At 39.7% G+C, this 21323-nt stretch overlaps 1 protein-coding gene across 3 annotated transcripts in view; it reads left to right on the top strand.

The window, feature by feature from the left end:
- The window catches only part of CTNNA3 (catenin alpha 3), a 544923-nt gene that overhangs the window by 400856 nt on the left and 122744 nt on the right, over positions 1 to 21323 (top strand). For all 3 annotated transcript variants that reach the window (XM_075717289.1, XM_075717292.1, XM_075717291.1), the window contains one exon: positions 8990 to 9190. In XM_075717289.1, coding sequence (XP_075573404.1) covers positions 8990 to 9190 — 201 coding nt within the window. The remainder of the gene's footprint in view (positions 1 to 8989; positions 9191 to 21323) is intronic.

Genomic DNA, 21323 nt, shown 5'->3' with positions numbered 1-21323 from the left:
AAGGATGAGGTAGACTGTCCCTAAAATGTATAATTTCTCTCAGTTGATGTAAGAAGGGTGTGTTTGAGATGACTAGGCCAAATGAACAGGGTAGGGGCAACTTGTATGAGTGCACATCACCCCTGCGTGTTTCTGGAGGAAAGTGTTTCCTTGGTCTTGTAGCCCAGGAGAGAATTGGAGTATGTAGATAGAAAAGTGACCCCTACCCAGCTGGGTATGCTTACATTTCTGCTTTTTCTGGCTTCTCTTTATCTCTTGCCCATCCAGGTATCTGTGCTTCTCGTCTACTTCTTCTCTGCCTTCCCTCTCTTCAGATCCTTATCTAGACAGCAAGATGGCCTGTATGCTTTTAACAGTGTACTTCCTCATTTTCAGAGATCTCAGAGCCTGGCTCATGTAAAGCTCTAGGAAAGAAGAGAGACTTAAGCATGCTGAGAATTCAAGACTGAGCTTCCTTCATTTCTCCACGATCCTGGAATACATCTGAATGCTGAATGGGGAAGCTGACAATCCAGGAAGCTGTCTGTAGGCTGAATTTTGTGCCCAAGAAATTGAGGGCAAGGATTGAATCACAAGCAGTTAGCATCTCAAACCAACCACATCTTATTGTAATCATGTTAAAATGAATGAGGGGAAGAAATACAACTCTGGAAAGGATTAATATTGCTATAAGGTTCTCACTCATGCAGGGAGAGAAATTTTCTGTAGTCTGAAACCTTCATTAGCCAATTAAACTGATCGTTTTGTGCTGCCAACTCTGTAATTAGTAGACACTCACTTTAAGAAACATTCTTATTTTCAGAGATTCTTTTTTGGTGGTGATGCGGTAGGGGATTTGGGCAGGGGGGGCATTGTTTGGTTTTTTTTTCTTTTTAGCTTTCTTGAGTTTAAATGCTAACATCTTGGAATCATTCGTGCATATGTGAATGAAAATGAACCTTAAGGAGAGGCTGCCAACTCAATCCTTGTTCACCCTAAGGTAAAATCTGAAAGAAATACACACTTCAGTCAGTATTTTCTGTGAACAGAACTGAAGTTAACAGTTCAGACTACAAGCTGAAGTTTCTAAAAACAAACAAGAAATATATTATACAGTTTAAAGTGTTGCTTCCCTTTTCCTTCAAGAGTCATCCATAGGGACTCGCACAGATAGTGATAGAGCCCGAAGAACTTTCAGTACCTTGCCTAGGGGGGGTGCCTTTATGCCATCCCCTCTTTTCTCTGCCCACATTCGTCTTCATTTTCCATCGCTATTCTTCTGTTGTCTTTTAGCGTTTGTCTTGCAGCCTCCAGCTCACTATTTGAGATAGCCACCGTATTTTTGTGCTTGTGTCCCATGATACTGGACGCTCTCGGGTCCAGTAATGTTTCTCCAGGTTAGCTCACTCTTTCCTGGAACTCTCTGGCACCCTTCCTAGGCATGTTCTTCTTTCAGGAAGATTTGTCCTTGCAGCCTAGGACTCATTAACATGAGGCATACCTATTAACTCAAGAGGCATTTCATGTATGCACTTCTCCAAATTTGATCCGTCTTGGCATCACAGTTCCCCTTTCAGTAAGAGATTTTAGTTGTGGCAGACTTTCTCAGTGTTGTTTAAAAGTAATAATGATTTATTTTATCTAGCGCCTGAAAACAAAAGCATTTGCACCCATTGCTCTGCGTCAGTTCATTTCTGGTCTCCGCAGGCAATTTGTTCAAGTGTTTCACCATGCTCATAATGAAGAATTCTCCCCACTACACGCCTTAATTCAAGTCCTGAGTTTCCTTTGCTTCAACTTCTGACCAGTTGCCTGTTGGCACATTTGTCCAGCTTGTCAGGGTCGCTCTGAACGGCAGCCCTGTACTCTAGAGTACCAGCCAGTCAGTCTGCCAAGTTGATGTCACCTCAGACTTGCTGAGGGTACGTTCTGTGTCATTGCCGAAGGTGTTAATGAAGAAGTTAAAAGGTATTAGCCTCAGCATCGACTCTTTCTGAAGAGCAGCTGTCCTAACTAGCCTCCAGTTTGACTTTGAGCTACTGACCACTCCTCTGTGAGCCTGATGGTCTGACTGCTGCTTCATCCACCTTGTTGTTCACCTGCCCAGATGCTATCGCTCTAGTTTTCCTGTAAGAAGGCTCTGGGAGACTGTGTCAAAAATGTTCCTGAAGTAAGCAATAACCAATGCACTGCCCTCATCCGCAGAGCCAGTTCTTCGTCACTGAAAGCAGTCAGTTTGGCCATACTCGATTTGTCTTCAGTAAATCAATGCTGTTTGTTCCTAATCATCTTCCTGTCCTTCATGTGCCTGGAAATGCCTTCCATGAGGTCTTGTGCCATAATTTTTCCAGGAACTGAGGTGAAGCCTTAGCCTGTAGCTTTCTTGATCCTCCTCCTTGCCTTTTTTAAGGTGGACATAACAATAGACATTGACGTGCATTTTATATTCTAGCTGTGTGTGTCTAAAACCTGAGCATTTTGGAAGCACCATGCATGCATTTGAGTAAGTATCAGACCACTGTGAACCCTGCCTCTCAATACCACTCTTGATCTGAGACAGAATGACAGTGTTGTTAGCTGTATTAGCAACAAATAATATTAGAAATTATCATCTCATTTCTTAGTCTTGGCAGATAAAATATATTTAGTTAATACAATCAGAGAAGAAAGGATATTTACTTTCCTTGTTCTGAGTAATTCTTTTTCTTCACTTCTTTATTCATTTAAAAATTCTTCTATTGAAGTTGCCAGGGTCTTTGAACATTGAGCGATTATCAGTGATTTCTTTTTTGAATAGTGACTAAGACACTGTCTTGCTTGTAGAATGTAGATGATATATTAAAAGAGCCCCAAGTGCCAAGAAAATCTATTTCCTAAGGTTGCTTGTGGAGATTTAGCCTTGAGTATTCTCTGAACTTCCGTTTGTAGGAAAAAGGTGGGAATTAAATGCAACTTCTTTTTTTTGTCTGAATATTGGAGGAGTGATAACAGGGAACTGCATGCTGGGACTTGCACCTTCCGCTTAGTGGTCTTGTTCTCTTAACTTTGGCACCAGAAACTGCTAAATCTAAGTATGGGTAGTATTAATAATTATTTGCCTTCAGATGTCTTTTTGGGGTTCACCAAAGCATTATGAGTCCGCGGGAGCATGTCTTCTGCCATATGAGGTAGTACCAGTATTGGAAAACTTTTCTCAGTAGTACTGTAAGGTACCACGACCAGGTTATAGGAGTGGTCTGAAAGGAGGTTTACTTTTTGTACAACATTTCTTTGCTTCCCATTTTATCGTGCCAACAGATGGTAAAAGATAGAAATCATTTTGGTCAGGCTAAACTATCTCTGCATACATTTCTACATTAATTTTACAGTTTAGGGCTTGTAGGAACATATGTTTTATTTTCTGTCTTGTCTTCAGGAGACCAAACAAATTGAGTTTTCTAATGCTTCTTCATATACTGTATTTCTTAAATCTCTAATAATTCTTCTTCTGTAATGTCTCTATTTGGTCCACAATTTCCTTGAACTGAGTGGAGAAACTTTAATAAAAAGTGCTTCAACTGAGGCCTCATCAGTGCCAAGTGGAGTGGAAGGGCATCACCTGTCTTTTTCTTTAGATGACATACAAAGGAAGAGCTATTGATTTTGTCCCAGAGACAGTCTGAGTCATGGGTTTGTCAAAGACAGCTTTATTATCCAGTGGTTAGCTCAGCTGAGATATGATTTTTGGCCAGTACAACTAACACCAAGATCCCAAAGGAAAATCAGAAGGTACAGTGCACCACTCGTGATAATTGCTGTGGTGACAGTGGCAATCTGACAATTTCTTTAAACATCTATCAATCCACTGTTACAAGAAACTCTTATACTGGACACTGACTCATGACAAAGAGATGGTACATCATCCTAATCTTCCTTTTCTGCTTTGGAAAGTAGGATACTTGGATGAAAGTCAAAAGTTGATCTAATGCATTTTGTATAGGAGGAAGAAGCATGTGTAAGAAAGATACAGGTTAAAACAGTGTCAGCTGGAGTGTGATCAGTGCTAATTTCTTTCCTTTTCCATTAGATATGCTAAGGCAAATGTAAAAGCTTGTTTGTGCTTTGGGAAAATTAAGCAATGTTTTATTGATTGTGAAGTACCTCATCTGGGAGGGGCTTCAGAACATTGTGAGAGACTGCATGCTGGCAGTGGGTATTCACAGAGGCTACCGCTGTATAGTACAAATGTGTGTGGGGACAAGGTCATTTATGCTCATTGAGTGTGCGTATTGTCTCCATTCTGTCATGCTGACAAGAGCTTGTGTGTTTGTGACATAAGCATCGCATTTGTCAAGTTCTCAACTGACCCCTTACATGTGACAATGTATGGATGTGGCAAGAAAAGATGTTACACATCTTTTCTAGTACAAGGTGGATGGATGATATACAGTTAATAGAATCTGTGTCTGTCTTCTTTGAAATACAGTATCTGGAAAGATGTATCACATTCTTATTTATACTCCTTGATATTATTATGGGCTTTGATAGTTAGATTCTAGTATGTCTTAAAAGTACTCTTACCAATTTGGAAGGTTTGGAAACTGGGAGCTTTCCATCATGCGTTCCATTCATACAGTATTTTCATTAGGACCCATGCAAATTTTTTTTTTTTTTTTAAATTTACTTGAGATTTGTGTGACATAAGATAACCAGTTAATGTTTTTCCATTATGGAGGTTTCACTTGGTAGATCTCAGAAGAGCCCTACCTTTCTGCTTACACAGGACTAAGCCCTTCCGTTGTTGTCTTTGCTGAACAGTTAAAAGGCAGTGTATTCTTCACACAAAGGTCCTTAAAGTGGAGGTTGTGCTATCAACTTCTGCAGTTATCTCTGTTAACACTTGGACAATATTAAACCTAGAGCAATGCTGACCTACGCTACTTCATTTTAGACATAACTATGGCAGCAGAAGTGGGGTTTTGTTAGTCCTTTCTCCTGCATTCTATGCACATCAGCCCTCTCCTTCAGTGCTTCAGCCTTTTTCAGCCTTGCGAACATTCACAAACTGGTTTGTTTGGAAGCTTCGCACTGTGGAAGGCACACAGGGAGAGATGCCTGAAAAAAGGAAAGAGGAGATACTAACCTGTACAGCACAAGGTAGTCCCTGAAACGTCTTTGTGCATCTTGTCATTTGCCCCTTTTGTTCACAGTTTCGTGTTGTGTTTGCCATAGGTGGAACTGAAATAGTTGCCAGTCCTCTCATTGCCCTACTTCTGTGTGGGTGGTAGTCCATGGGTGTAGTCGCAGAATATGCACAGACTGAACAAACAGTGCTAACAAAGTCACCGCTATTAAACTTGTCTTTTTTCTGCTGACCTGGGAGATTGGTGACATGTACGTGAAAGGGTATGGACATTCCATACTCACAGAGGCGTTCTGTGATGTAGCAGTTTCACAAACTGAACCAGAACTCATAATTGTTGCATAGGTAGAATCCCAAGATGCTCATGCCAGACGCAGTTGGTAATTCAGGATTGCCTAATGGTGTGTTTTGTCTGTCCAAGTCACCGTGGTTGTCCAATTTATTGTGTAACATAAAATGTAATTTAATACTGACATAATGAATGGCTGTCGTGAGTTAACAAGAAACGTGTAAGCTCTGAATTATTTCATGTCTCAGTGCAAGAGAAGTTTCATAGTGGTACTTCTGAAGATAGAGCAAATCTGTTACCTTCACATCTTGCATTTCTAATGTTCTTGTATTACACTCTCTGAGAGACAGTAGATTTTAGGTCTGTGTAGGAAAGGAAATTTAATAACAAAACTAATATGGAAGCTTTTAAGACGTGTTTAAGCTTTAAAGCCATAAACATACTCTCTTCTTAATTATATTTTATGGCATTACCCTCTATACCATAAGTTAAATTTTACATTTACATTAACTTTGCCTGAAAAAATGAAATATGCCTTTTGGTGTTGGTGCTACAGATAGGAATCCTAGCATACCACGTACCTGTTCTCTCTAAATCTTGACATTACTGCAAGTGTCTTTAGCTTGATCTGAATTCTTACTCGGGTCTGGTACCCTGTTGTTTTATGACCAGTCTTTAGTACCAGCATTTTCTCCTTCATCTCCGTCTTCCTTCCTGCTGATGTTCTTTTTTCTATTACTATATATTTGAGTATGTCCTGGTTTCAGCTGGGATAGAGTTAATTTTCTTCCTAGTAGCAGCATAGTGCTGCGGTTTGGATTTAGCAGGAGAAGAATGTTGATAACACACTGATGGTTTAGTTGTTGCTCAGTACTGCTTATGCTAGTCAAGGACCTTTCAGCTTCCCATGCTCTGCCAGGTACACAAGAAACTGGGAGGGGGCACAGCCAGAATAGTTGATCCCAACTGCCCCAAGGGCTATTCCATACCATATGGCGTCATGGGCAGTATAGAAACTGGGGGGGGTTGGCTGGGGAGCAGCGATCGCTGCTCGGGAACTGCCTGGGTATCTGTTGGTGGGTGGTGAGCAACTGCATTGGGCATCACTTGCATTGTATATTGTTGTTATTATTATTGTTGTTGTTGTTGTTGTTGTTGTTATTATTATTATTATTATTATTATTATTATTATTATTATATTGTTGTTGTTGTTATTATTTTTTACCTTATTTCAATTATTAAATTGTTCTTATCTCAACCCAGGAGTGGGTTTTTTTCACTCTTACTCCTCCAATTCTCTCTGCCATCCCATTGGGATAGGGGGAGTGAGCGAGCGGCTGTGTGGTGCTGAGCTGCTGGCTGGGGCTAAACCATGTCAGAGTATTAAAAAATAGTTTGTTAAGCACAAATAAAGCTTTACTATTGCCATTGGAAAAATGTTGAGGAAATGGGTGTTCGGAAAGACAGACGGGTAATAATTTATAAGAAGAACTGTATAATTCTTCTTTTCTTGGCACCCTTCTGCATTTGCCTACATTTTCATTTCTGACCGTGTCCACCCAACAGTTGTTTCCATCAGTCTTAAGGCAACCATTTTGTCTTTGTGCTATCCTCTGGGCAAATCTTTGTTCTTTTTCAACTGTTGACATTATGCATGGATGACTTGGAAATGCTAATGTGCCATGCTCATGTTGTATTTATACATGTTATAATAATTTCTCTCTTCTGGCTGTCTTGGACACAAATCAACATCAAACTCCCTTCAGTCAGGTCATTACAACACACAGAGCTGAGTGAAATAGCAAAGAAAGGTTCAAGGTAAGTTAAGTGTCTCCTCTGTACTGCGTGTTTGGCACCTTTTAGGGTGGAAGTGTGTCAAGCAGCTGAATTCGTCTCAGCACAGGGCAGCTGCCTCCCTTTAAAAAAAAAAAAAAAAAAAGGTCTGTCAAAGAGGAAGCAGCAAAAGCAACTTTGCAGTTCTACCTGCATTGGCAGTAACTGCCAGATATAAACATGTTTGATCTGTAAGGAAGAGAGAGTCAGCTTATTTCAACTCCCGTGCTTAGCAAAGACACCACTGGGTACCTCTTTGGTTAAGTATATAACATAGATTTCTTCAGCTCCCAGGTGTTTCTTTATCACTTGATGAAATATTGGTGTAGCCCTGTGAATGTTAAATATTACCTATTCAGAAGATAGCGATTACTTTGATATATATTGTTGTGGGTTTTGGGTTGGTTTTTTTTTTTTTTAAATGGAAGAAAGTCCTGTTTTATTGTGTCTTTCAGCCCTTTTAGTAATGGGATTATTTTGCACATTTGGGGTTGGTTAAAGCCTTAAAGCTTTTTACTAGGAGGATCATCTTTAACCTATTTAATCTCTCATCCAAGAACTGGTATCTGAGAGACTTTTTGACTTTCAGAGGTTCTGTGTCATTATGTGTTTCACATAGATAAACAAAATTTCCTTGCCTATTCCCAAACTTCATGCTCTGTTTTGTGCCAGAAATGTGAAATTTTGAATGTGCGTGTATTTAGACAGGCAGAAGGTGACTACAATGTGTATATGTTTTAAATAGTAAAATAAAAAATGGGTGGGCTTTGGATATGTTGTGGCAAATAATTTAACTAGTGTTGACAATAAACCAGTTGCCATACTGTAGAAAAGATGAAGAAAACCAGAATGTCTTCATTTGCTCAGTGTGGCTTTGAATTTGTGAGGTGATGGTGAATTCTAACAAGGGAGACTCTAGTAAGGAAAAAAATGATGTAGGAATGAAAGCATGATGGTAGAAAAGACATATCCTGTCATCGGGAGATGACAGAGATAGCTGAAGGGGGCAAGTATTGTGTGGCAAGAAGGCACAATGAAAGTAGCTGTAGTGGGAAAACGAGTGCTGCATAATTGTGTTAGGTATATATTAGCACACATTTGTTTAAATGACACCAATAGTATATAAACCAATAATATACATAGTAATACAGTAAACATATTGCTATAAGAAATGTAAATTGTATGAAAAATAGGTAATTGCTATACATTTTGTAATAATGACACACACTGCAATAATTTAATAAGTAATAGTGTAATTTTAGTACTAGACAAAAACAATGGTCTTTCTATTCACGGAAGAATTTGATTTAGCATGAACATCCTAACACCTTGATGTAAAAGTAGTTAGTTTAGTTGTTGGGGCAATTTTTTGTTGACAGTTTCATCTCATAATGGAACCTTTTGTCACAGGGGCTTAAGAAGGTTTCTACGATAAGTAACAGCTTTAATCCCTTTAAGTTTTCCTTCGTTCTGCAAGTATTCACTACATATATAAGATTTTGTGGTTTTCATATTTTCCCAACACTTTCTGATTCAATGTTTCATTGTTGCTGTATGAGGGTACCTTTGAATTCTAGGAATCAGTAGTTATTTTAAGGATTGCAAGGACAGTTCAGCGTAGATTTCATGTTGTAAGTTTTTTATCCAAGCCTGTGCTGGATGATGCATTTCAACAGGGAAGGAAAAAACGCAATCAACTCAGTGTCTAAAATATGTCTGATTGTTTAAGACGTGCCATCTTAAAAGAAATGGTGTTTTATTTGCAGAAAGCCATATTCTTGAGGATGTAAACAAGTGTATCATTGCACTGAGAGAACAAAATGCGGACAATTTGGATCGTGCAGCAGGTGCAATCCGAGGGCGTGCTTCAAGAGTAGCTCATATTGTTTCGGGTGAGATGGACAATTATGAGCCAGGGGCTTACACTGAAGGAGTGATGACAAATGTTCAATATTTGACCAAGAATGGTAAGTCTGATTTCTAAGCTATGTTCTCAGTTTCTTTAGTGGTATAAACTTTCCTTTATATGCCACAGTTAAGTGAATCCTGTCATTCTCTGATCTAATGCACTAATTATGCACTAATGATTCACTATATGGTCTCTTATATCCTTTCAGCATGCTATCCAATTGTGATGATACCATGCAGTTCAAAACTAATTTTTAAAATTTTATTTGAATTACATCATTTATGTAAGGTTTTTTATGTTATGGAAGACTTTTACCAGAGTCTTTAAATAAATGCAAGTAACAGTATTTGGGGGCTTGTAACTGATTAGGCAGCAGCTTTCCACTTTGTTGTACTGGGCTCACCACCTCTGTTCTAAGCAGATGAAAGGCAAACCCAGAGAAGCAGGTTCATGATTTGTGTGTACTCAACCACTTTAAGGACTGTTGAGCAGTGGTTAAGTATCCCCAGACATCTTCCGTTTTGCTATGCAAATTTGAAACTTCCTAAAATGGTTAGTAGTGTCCATTTCCTTTTTCATGATACTGGAAAAGAGCGTATCCTATACTAGAATATCCCTGTACTGGCAGCAGGGGTGTAACTGCACTATTTTATAAATGGTTTCTGTGTTTATGTAAACAGTTGTTGTTCACATAAATTAATTTCTGGCCTTTCATAGAGTATACTTAAAAAAAAATTATCTGTGGAGCGCCCAGGACTTCCATGTTTTAAGTAGTTGCAAGTCTAATAGTTGGGCAGTTAAAAAATTGCCATTAAGTTCTCTGGCAAGTCTGTACATCTCTAGAATATAGGATTTAGCTTCATGAACTCAGAGGTCTAAATCATAGTTCTGTCAGTCTAAACAAATTTCTAGTATCTTAGATTTGACTGACATTTACTTTATTTTAGTGCAAGAAAAGACAGGAATTTTGTTTGAGCTCTTTCTTAGTCAGTTCAAATAGGTCCAGGACGAAACTGTCTTCATGTGAAACAAGAGTGAACTGACATCGCAATGAAGTGGCAAAAGGGACAAAATACTCAGGAGAGTTTGAAATAACTTGCCTGGTTTTATCTCCTCTTCTGACAATTTGATGAGAAAATCTGAGAACTTCCAACATGACATTCTTTTTTCTTAACTTCTGAAAGTACTATGACAAATGCCAAGGGAAGCAGCCATTATAGGAAAACATAGTTTTGATTCCCATGTAAAAGCTGAGCCTTTCTTTCTTGAAACGTGTAGTGTTTAAACACATTAGGAGTTGACACTGATTTCTGTTCTGTTGCCTTGCTTTGACAGTAATGTATAACGTACCCAAATCCATGTATCTGCAAAAGACAAGAAGACATAAAATTGGTTTTGGTTGGAATGTTTGCCTCTGTCAAGGGACATCAAGCATGGTGTCATCTGCTCAAATGTCTTTGCAGTATTTCGAACCTAAGGATCCACTATCTTTATATCAGTCAATAGGAGTGGAAAAAAGAAAAGTGTACTTTTCATTCTTAACTGTATTTATATGATCTGCAATGAACAGACATCAAATCATGCAAGTTTTTTTGGTTGCTTGATGATTTTCTTCTGTTTTGTTTGTTTATTTTAACTGTTCAGCTTACAGGGAAAATGCAGGTAGGCTGCAGCCCTCAGGTGTAACCCAAAACTTTCTATCACTGCTGGGTCTTTCAGGAGCCAGCTGATTGCAAGGTGACACTTCACCAGGAGAGACCTGTGTATTTATGCTGCGATTAGCTCTTAAGTTAGCTTATATGAGTAATCTCGGGCAGTGAAGTGCATCCTTTATGCCCGGTGGAAAGGTGGTGTGTTACAGAAGAGAAATTATTGCAGGCAGAGTTCGTGAAGACAGAGCTATAGAATAATAGTATATACAGAAATTGTAGAGAAATAAAAAACCACAAATGAAAGAGAGAACAGGAGCCAGAAATGGGAAGGATGCAAATTGGAGGTAGCAGGACAGAGAAATTGTGCATTAAGAGGAACAGATACATTTATGGTTTCTTAAAACAAAGGCTGAGGTTAAATTGTAGTGTGTATGTTGAGGTAATTTATAGGGAAAAAAGAGGTTAAATTCTCTGCATTACAGTACATTCAAGAAAAGAGTGTAAGATCGCTGAATCTGTCTTTTCAGCTGGAAGACAGCAGACATATTTGATATGGTAAAGTGAGCTGTTCAACAGTAATACCTTAATACTGCTGTGCAGTGGGTATTAAAAACTGGTGCTTAATTTCTTAGCTCGAGTTGTGTAGTCCTGTTCAGATGCACGTTGTTAACAGCTGAATGGATTTCTACAGCACCATACAATGGAGTGTCTGCTTTCTCAGGCTTATGTTACGCCGCTCCTCCATTTTGCCTCTTCCCTTTCCCCCAACAAAAAGAAAAACCCCAGGCAAGCTAACAACAATGCCCTGTAAGAGCACCATTTACATCATGGAATCGAGCTCTTAGGGAATACAGGAATTAAAGTTGTCTTTGCAGCCTTGATTTGCACTCTGTGCGTGTATGCATTATGACATTGTGATTATGTGATCATACACAGTTACGTTACAAAACAGCTGCTTAATTCAGGTCACTGGATGGACCTGCTTTAGACGTATGCCAGGGTCACATACTGGAGGAGGTTGGTGTTTGTAGGATCTCTTTGGAAAGTAATGAAGCAGAAGACTGCAGGCAGATAATACGTGATCTGATAGTGAGGATAGTTCATTTGGACTGCCACTGTCTGTACAGAGTTCCTGTGTGATAACTGTGTAAGTTCCTGAGGCTACAGGTGATTGTGGCATGCAGGAATGCTTCCCAGCTCCTGGTCAGAGTGAGACTTCATCCTTGTTCCACATGACAATGAGATAGGGACATACCCTGCCCCTCTTGTTCTCAGGTTTCCGCGGGAAGGGCGTGTAGGTATGTGGGCAGGAAAGAGAGCTGCAAAGCATTCCAGCCTACTCCATATTCGAGAGATTTGAAGTCAGCATTGAGAATCATGCCCTGGAAGTGCATGCCCCATGGTCTGTATGAAACCTTCATGGACCACTGGAGAAAAGAGTGTTCAGTCGTGTGGTCTGTATACTCAGTGCAGGCAATTGTTTAAACCTGCATTTGCTATCTTGATTTTACAAGTACAAAGGTGGTAGACGTTCAGCCTGTATTCTGGTATGGTTAAGACTGAAAATGTTCGTACTGATACCTCCCTGTCATTCCTAATGTCTGGCACTGTTGATTAGATTGAAATAAAGCTGTGGTGGGTTGACCCTGGCTGGATGCCAGGTGCCCACCCAAGCTGCTCTATCGCTCCCCTTCTCAACTGGACAGGGGAGAGAAAACATAATGAAAAGCTCGTGGGTTGAGATAAGGACAGGGAGAGATCACTCAGCAATTACCTCACGGGCAAAACAGACTCGATTTGGGGAAATCAGTTTAATTTATTACCACTCAAATCAGAGCAGGATAATGAGAAATAAAAACCTAAATCTTAAAACACCTTCCCCCCACCCCTCCCTTCTTCCCAGGCCCAATTCACTCCTGTTTTCTCTACCTCCTCCCCTGGAGCGGCGCAGGGGGACAGGGAATGGGGGTTGCGGTCAGTTCATCACACGTTATCTCTGCCGCTCCTTCCTCCTCAGGGGAGGGCTCCTCACACTTCCCCTGCTCCAGCGTCGGGTCCCTCCCATGGGAGACACTCCTCCATGAACTGCTCCAGCGTGGATCCCTCCCATGGGGTGCAGCCCTTCAGGAGCAGCCTGCTCCAGCGTGGGTCCCCCACGGGTCCACAAGTCCTGCCAGCAACCCTGCTCCAGCCTGGGCTCCTCTTTCCATGGGTCCACAGGTCCTGCCAGGAGTGGGCTCCAGCACGGGCTTCCCATGGGGTCACAGCCTCCTTCGGGTGCATCCATCTGCTCCAGCGTGGACCTCCATGGGCTGCAGGGGAATCTCTGCTCCAGTGCCTGGAGCACCTCTTCCCCCTCTTTCTTCACTGACCTTGGTGTCTGCAGAGTCATTCCTCTCACGTATTCTTACTCCTCTCTCTGGCTGCAGTTGTGCAGATTTTTTTTTTTCCCCTCCCCCTTTTCTTAAATACGTTATCCCAGATGTGCTGCCACCGTCGCTGATGGGCTCGGCCTTGGCCAGCAGCGGGTCCGACTTGGAGCCGGTGGCATTGGCTCTGTCGGACATGGGGGAAGCTCCTGGCAGCTTCTGACTGGAGCCACCCCTGTAGCCCCCCCGCTCCTGAACCCTTGCCACGCAGACCCAATACATACACAGATCCTTGCATTTTGATAGGGTTTCTGTACTGTTGCATGAAAGCAAAATTAAACGTTTGGAAACACTGTTTATAAAAACTTAAGGTGTTTCCACTTCAGAACTGGAAGAGTAACCTTGTACTGTATTTTTAAATATCAAAGTCTACTCTATTATTTTACTGCCTGCCAGAATCTGCAGCAGTTAAATTTAGGTCAACAATTTATGTTATGGCATATACCTCTTGATATAGTAAAAAGCCTGTATTTATTTTAAATTTTGTCTACAGTTTTGCTTTCATGTCAAAGTATAGTGATGTACTATATACATATATATGTATGTATACACATATGTAAATCTTCCAATTATTTGGATCTAAGAATCTTGTAAAAAACAAGGAAAATGGTATAGACAAAGGTCATAAGTATTCTAACTGTCTTAAGGAACTAGTGGAGGTGTCTTTCTCTGAATCACTGGAGTTTTGAGTCCATGTTTTTTTTTATTCCAGTAGTGCTGATGGAATTACAGCAAACCATTGTCCACAGCTTCTTACAACCAGAATTATGAAATACCTTGTCATTCACATAGGGATAGGGCTTAACTCTAAGTTTAGGAATAGTAATGAAGTTGTATGTGGAATTAAAAATGAATTTAACTGTTCTCAAATTAGAGGTCGGCTGTAGGCATTGTTCTGAGACAAACACTGGTATGACAAGCAATACTGTTCTTACTCCCTTTGAAGTATGGATTAAGAAAAGTTGAACATGGATTTGAAAATTTCTTCCTGCCTCAGAAAATGTTTATAAACCTGTGTCCATAACTGTGTATTCTGAATACTTTCTCAGTATAAAAGGGATGCAAGTCAGATTTTTTGTGAATACCCATATGTCTAAATTGTGTAAGTCTTGTTGAAAGTAATTAAAACTGCTATTCATGTGATATTTGTGCCCATAAACTATGAAGTAGTAATTGAATTGACTGGAATCTAACAGTTTTAGAAATTACTGCTCTTCTGATGTGATACCAGCGATGTTGCTTGTAATTGGGGATTGAAGGGCAAAATACGTAAGAGTTGTTTTTTATTAAGTGAGTCATCATTTTGGTAAGTACAAGTTTTTAGACATTACAGAGTGAGGGAAAAACCTCATATCCAAACAGTCCCCATGACTTAATTCACGAGGCTCAAGGAGCTTTATGTTGAGCATTATATAATCAAAATTCTTTGACATAGCAGGGGGATACCAAGGGCAATTTGTGGCCCCATTATCTCCTTGAGAGCTGTGTAAGCAAGCCTATTACTTCCAATTAAAGATTTTCCTCAAATTTCTAGCATTTATGCATGGCCAGTTTGTACATTTCGTTCTTGTGTCAACATGAACAATTCTTCTGCCTCCACCTGGATTAAAAACATGTGGCCGCAGTGGGCCAAACACATTAAACTTTTAGACCGGTTCTGGAGAGATTGGGTTTGTGTTCAGTGATTTTCTTTAAAACCTTCAGAAGTTTCAGTTACCTTTTTTTGAAGTCCTTTCCTATGATTTTGTCCTAAAAGTCATTCTATTCTTCCTGACCTGTATTGACCTGTCTTCTGTATTGGCAGCATGTTTTAACACCATGCTGTTTGCCAGCGTCACTAGTGAATTTATTTATTTGTTTATTTCTTGGTCTCAAGATTGTCATTTTGGCCACCTTCCAGAGTCTCCTCTCATTTCATAGGCCTTTCAGTGTGACCAGTTGTATAGCCTCTATACTAATACTGATCTACTCCTCCTGAAACAGAGCTTTCCTGTACAGTACTTTATTAAATGATTCTGCAGGGTGGATTAAATCTACTGCATTGCTTTCCTCTGGGAATAGGTAATTTATCTTAGCAATAAAAGATATTAGTGTTATCTGATATGAGCTTCCTTCCATCTTCTGCTTTTTATTTAGCTTTTCAATTTACCTCCATGTCTTGCATGCTTATGTGCACAAGCTAATGACTTTGTATTTCCTAGATGCTTCACTTGCCTTTTTCAAACACAGTTTGCAGGCTTGTCGCAACAGCTTATGCAAAATGACTGACAGTTTCCTTTGTCCACTGTCTGAGTCTTTTACAGTAGGGTTTGTCTGTTTTCTGCAGTTCAGGAATGTTACGCTCTCTCTCCACCCAAAAGACACCCGCCAAGGAGAAAAGAAGTCTTTGCGGTCTGTTTTCTCCTGCCTACTCTGACATTTGGTACTTATTTTATCCTGCTTTGGCATGCCATCTAAGCCAAAATGGGGAGAGAGAATCACTTCCAGAGACTTAATTGACTTTTCCTAAGGTAGATCGTGAGATTAGATAGAATGAATCGGCTCTTGAAACTCCTTACCTTTTCTTGTAGTACAAAAGATACCAATATGACCAACTTTATTGTAGGTGATTTATTTCGGGGCAGCTAAAATGAGGTGGATGAATCTCACTCATTGTGTTGTGCATGCAAAATCAGAAGTTTTCATTAATTTAGAAAGGCAAGTATGTTTAATGAAAAAATATTTTCTACTCATTCATCACCCTCAGATTTAAAGATAATATTGGCTGTTTGAGTCTGGTTAGCGTTCAGAGGTTTTCACCTTTGCTTATGAAGCCCAAAGACTGCTAAAGAGGACTGAGTCTTTTTACTGCAAAATATTTTAAAAAATCCCCAAAACATTTGATAGAAAATCTAGAGTGAGGCTTGCATATGCAAGCTTATGGAATTGGTAAACTTGTGAAGTTGGTGGTACAACTCAGACAAGGAACGGCCTGTAGGAAACTATGTAAACAGAGCATTATTGTAAGAGCTAAGAGGGGAAAAAAGCATTAACAAAGAAGAATGCTGAGGATGTTTGCATGGCTTAACCTACATATTTTCTGTTTATAATTACATGATGATTGTAAGACTCTAACTTAAGCAATAACCCTTCTTGTGACTATTACTCTATTACAAAGTCAGTAACCTCCATTTGGTTAAGTCTTCAGCTAGCTTTTTTCCCTGTAAGGCTCTGTTCCAATCATTCTGTGAAACTGTGTTAAAAATGTTGGCTTTAAAAACTGATATTTGCTTCAGATGTGAAGAATGTTCTGAAAGATAAGAAGAAATGTCATGATTTTTTTTTTGTGTGTTCCAGATAATCAAAAAATGACTCTGAACCTAATGCCATTTCTTCTGGCCAATCTTTTTTTCATTTCTGTAGCTCAAAAATAGCTTTTCTTCACTCCTAATAACAATAATGTCCATGTTGATTATAAACACCGTGTGGGAGTTAAGATACCTTTAACTACACATTTGCTTGCTTTAAAATGCTGTTGCACTTAATGATCATCCAAAGTACTGAGAAGAAACTCCTCCTCAGTGCAGGATTCCAGCAGGCTTGTTCAGTAAAAGCTTCAGAGTGCCCAGCACAGACACTCTGTCTAGGGCACTAGGCCTTAAACACACAGTCTCCAAAAACTTTCCTCCTTCTCAAGATAAAAGTTAGTAAGAATAGCATTTAAAACACAGCATTAATATAAAATAAATTTATGTTTATGAATAAGCTAATAACTTTATTTTTACAGTTTTCAATTTAGTTTTGATATTTTTTTGGTTGTTAGATCACTTTCTGGAATTAGGATACTAAATACATACATGGTCTTACTCCAGCTAGTTACACTGGGAGAAGGGAGGGAGACGAGGGAACAGTATCTCGGTTTAAGTGGCATTTGCAGAAGAAACTGGAAAAGTGAGGATTTCCTGTGAACTCTAAACCTTGCTCCCATGACAGTGAATTTGCCGTGTACCCTGGTGAAGCCAGGTTTACTTGCAGTCTGATTGTGGAGCAGAGGGCACTTGCATAAACCTTCCTTAAAGTAGGAACTCCACTGTTGTCTTTGTTTCTTTAATTTCCACAAGCCCTTAGTAAAATCAGTTTTTTTGTTCCTGTAGGGGAAGTGAGGATGATAGTATAATAATGTACAGTAACTACTTTTTTTTTTTTTTTTTCCCCAGTCAGTATAATAAATCTACATCTACGTGTGTTCCAGGAGAGAGTTTTTCTTGGGTGGGTTTGTTCTGGGTTTTGTTTGGTGTCCGTCCCCCCCCGTCCCCCCCCCGTCCCCCCCCCCCGTCCCCCCCAGTAGAACTGCCCTTCTGTGTTCATCGTATGTGACGCTTTGTGATAAATCTTCTCTGCTTCTCTTCACTTGAGGCTACTTTAAGAAATGACTCATGACTTTCCAATGTGTATATAACCTTTATCTACCCCTTTTAATACATTTTCTCTTTTAGATCTTAAGAATCAATGTCCTGGTCCCATTCAGTAGAGTCCATTCATAATGACAGCCCTTCCTTAAGCCGATAACAAGATCCAGGAACTACTGCTGCTCTTTGTACTAGGTATTTTTAACTGAAGCAGCCTCCCTAACTTGGTCAGTTTTTATCTGTGTGCCCATATCAAAACCATTTCCTTCATTTCAGCTCTGACTTTCTTGCAGAGGGTCTTAAGTGCCTCAACCTCTGTAATGTTAAGGACTTTCCATTTGCAGTTCTGTAGTCTGCTTTTCGCTTCCAGCTCTGTAACCTTTCGGGTCGTTATTTTGAATGTATTTTCTAGAGCCTCTGTCGCAGTCTTTTTCCATTTCTGTTGTCATAATGGTTTTCTCGGGGTTTTGCACCTCCAAACCCTGATACTATTGCTATTTTGCATTCTTTTGGGAATTACGATAAGCATGCTGTGCCTGTTGCATTTGTCTGTGACTAACTTTCTATGTCTCAAGACACCAGTTTAACAACTGTTTCCTTTGCCATTCAACTTTCAAAGAATCCTTTAGTCCTGTTGTCTTTTAGAACAGCATAGCGCATTGGAGATGACATCTGCCTTACAGCAGTCTTTTTTGTCTATTTTATGAGTTCTTTGTAATAGGAGCATTTTAGTTCTTAACCCAGCAACTTTGGCTTTTTCCGATGCTTCCTGGAGCCAGTTGGTCAGACACACCTAGTTTTTTTTCCTACAGACCAAGATGTTTTGAATTCTTTGGGATTTACCACTCTTCTAACAATTTAGTTTTGTAATGTTTGTCAGAGCATGATCTGCCTCCTAAACAGAACTGTGGACTGAGTAACTTTATTTCACAAATCATTAGTGCTTAAGAGTTAATTCAGTATTCCATAGCCTATGAGGACTTCTTTAAGTCTTCAACCTGAATCCAGTCTCATTAAGGATTTCCATAGATCTGAAAAATTGCACTAACTTCTTCTTCTTCAGTTTTAGACCACTCTCAGTTCTTCATAGCTGTCATTTGTTGTTTTCTAACGTGAATTTACAAAAAGCATCTTCCACAGTTTTCATTTTTGCATGGAGTATTTTTTAATGTTTTATAATAAAAATCATAATCATCATAACATGCTATATCATAATCATAAAATTATATGGTCTGTTGTCCCGTCCCATGCCCCCTCCCCCCATAATACTTCCAACTATATACAGCTAACCATTCCAAAGTGTGCTCTGTTAAGATTTTCATAATGTCTCGCCCAGGTTCCTTTCTGGCAATCGTGCCCTCAGCTCTTCCTCGTTCCCTCCTTAGTAACTATGAACTGTTAGATTTGAAGATGATGCAACAGATCTTGATGCGGGGAGCATATGCATAATTCAGTAGGATTTATGTACAGATGTGTATTTATGTATGGATTATAAGTCTGTTAACATAGTAAAACTGAGTCTTGCTGAAATCATAAATTATATGCTTGCGGTCATTTTGTTCACCTCAGATCTCAGTCTCTCAGCACTGCCATTTATGGCAGTATTTGGAGAAGTGGCATTGAATGCATTATATGCCGAATAAATATTTCTGTAAACAGCGCTTCTCCTTCCTTTTTGGGGACCAGATCCTGTTTTCTACCAGAATCCCACCACTGCCAGCACTGTACAGGGTCATCTCTGAAGGCAGTTTTGTCTGCTGTGGGCTTTGTTTTGACTTGCAGTTGATGAGAACACGAGACCATCTCCTCAGTTTACCCAGTGCTATTAAACAAGTGCAGCTAGAGTAGTTTTGTAATAATTCAGTAGATAGCAGACAAAGTGTAAGGAATACGTCCATCAGTTTTAGAGCATTCATCATGGAGTTTCATGCAGGAATATACAACTGTCTGTTGTTCATGCTCTTTCATGATTGCTGTCAAGAATTAAACATTAAAACGTAGACAGCTTCAGTCAGCAGATTAGAAGGTGTGTGCCTTGGGCATTGTACAAAATATTCATTACAGAAACCTTCACCCTTCTAAAGCAGTTTAAAGCAGTAGCCTTGTTTCTCTCATGGAATACTCGGAGCTTGACAGCTAGGTTAGGCAGTGAACAGTTTGATGCCCCTCCTAATCAACAGAAATGTTTGGGAGAAGCCATAGATGTTTCAACACCTTTTTTTTTTTATTTTGGTGTGGTTCTTTGTGGTTTGGGTTTTTTTTTTTTTTTAAAATCTCAGCCGATTTCATAATTTACTTCCTGAACTGAAGCTGCATGTTAGCATTTCTTGTATCAGACTATTAGTATTTTCCCAGTAACTTCATTCTTGGTGTTGGGGGAGGCTTACAATAATTTCCTAAAACTGATTCCTAGGTTTGAAGTCAGAAATGTTTAGTGATCTATTCTAGAAGATTCTACAAGTAATAGAACTATTTTTATTGCTCTTAGATTTACTGGAGCCCTTTTTTTTGATATGCTTGTTTTTTAGGAAGGGGAGGGTAGATTGCAGGAAATACTGTGAAGCAGATCTCTGAGGAAGCATTCATGGTAAAATAAATAATATTCAATGGTAGTATGCCAAACTTTAAAGAAAGATGATGTATTGATTATAACAAGAATGCCAGAAAGAAGGTGGGGAAAAATCAGAATGTGTCTTCTGGAAGCAGGAAGGCACTCACTGTATATTTTTCCAAATAGGCCTTGCTAAATTCAGAAATGCTGGGAAAAGATTTCTGGAAAACAGGGCTCTCAGGATGGCCAGAGGCCTAGAGTGGAGGACCTGTGAGGAGAGGGAGAGGTTGGGGACTTGTTTAACCTGGGGAGGTGGAAGCCAAGGGGCAATCAAATAGAAGCCTACAGCTTCTTGAGAGGTGGTTACAGAGGCAACGGTGCCAGACTCTTCTTGGTGGAGACAGCACAACGAAGGGCAGTAGCCACAAGGTGCAGCATGAGAAGTTCGGGTAGGACATGGCGGGGTTGGGGCGGGCGGGATTTAGTAAAAGTGTAGTGCAACACTAGAGCAGAGATGCAGTGAGATTTCTGTCCTTGGAGGTTTTCAAGACTTACCTAGACAAAACTCTGACTGACCTGATGGAGTGTTGGTCTTATTTTTAAGGAGGAGACTGATTCAAGTGGTATGTGGAAGTCCTTTTCAAACAACGTGTTTATGATTTTTTCTTTTTCTCTCACGTTAGACACCAGCTGCATTCATACAAGAGTCATCTTTTCTGAGTAATTAAATGTTTTAACATGTGCATTCATACACTGCAGTAGCAATCTCAAATTCCCAGAGAAGAGTTCCTTCTCTTCCTTAGTGACTTGCTTGCTGTTAAAAATATGTGGTGTTAGTATTAGAGAAGGGTTTTTAGCATAAAAGGGTTGCAGATACCCCATTCTGAATCCGTGAATTTCTCCAGAATGCTAATGCAGGTTTCTTGTATAAAGTACCATGCATTAAATGGAGGTGAAGCATTGCAGCATTGCAAATGGATGCAATCAATCTACATGATTTAATCTGATACATTTCCAGATAGGCAGATAAACATTTAAAGCCTATTGGTACTCTGTTTTTCAAAGTGTTTGTTTGTTCTGTAGTGTGGTCTTTTAAAACCATGATGTTGATTTCCTGTCCCATCCCTCCCCCCACCCCGAGAGCTAATAGGAAGATTTTCAGCAGTGCTCC

The sequence above is a fragment of the Pelecanus crispus genome, chromosome 10 (genome assembly GCF_030463565.1).
Source record: "Pelecanus crispus isolate bPelCri1 chromosome 10, bPelCri1.pri, whole genome shotgun sequence".
Taxonomy (NCBI): Eukaryota; Metazoa; Chordata; class Aves; order Pelecaniformes; family Pelecanidae; genus Pelecanus; species Pelecanus crispus.
Note: the sequence above shows the minus strand (reverse complement) of the source record. Positions and strands in the feature narration are given on the sequence as shown.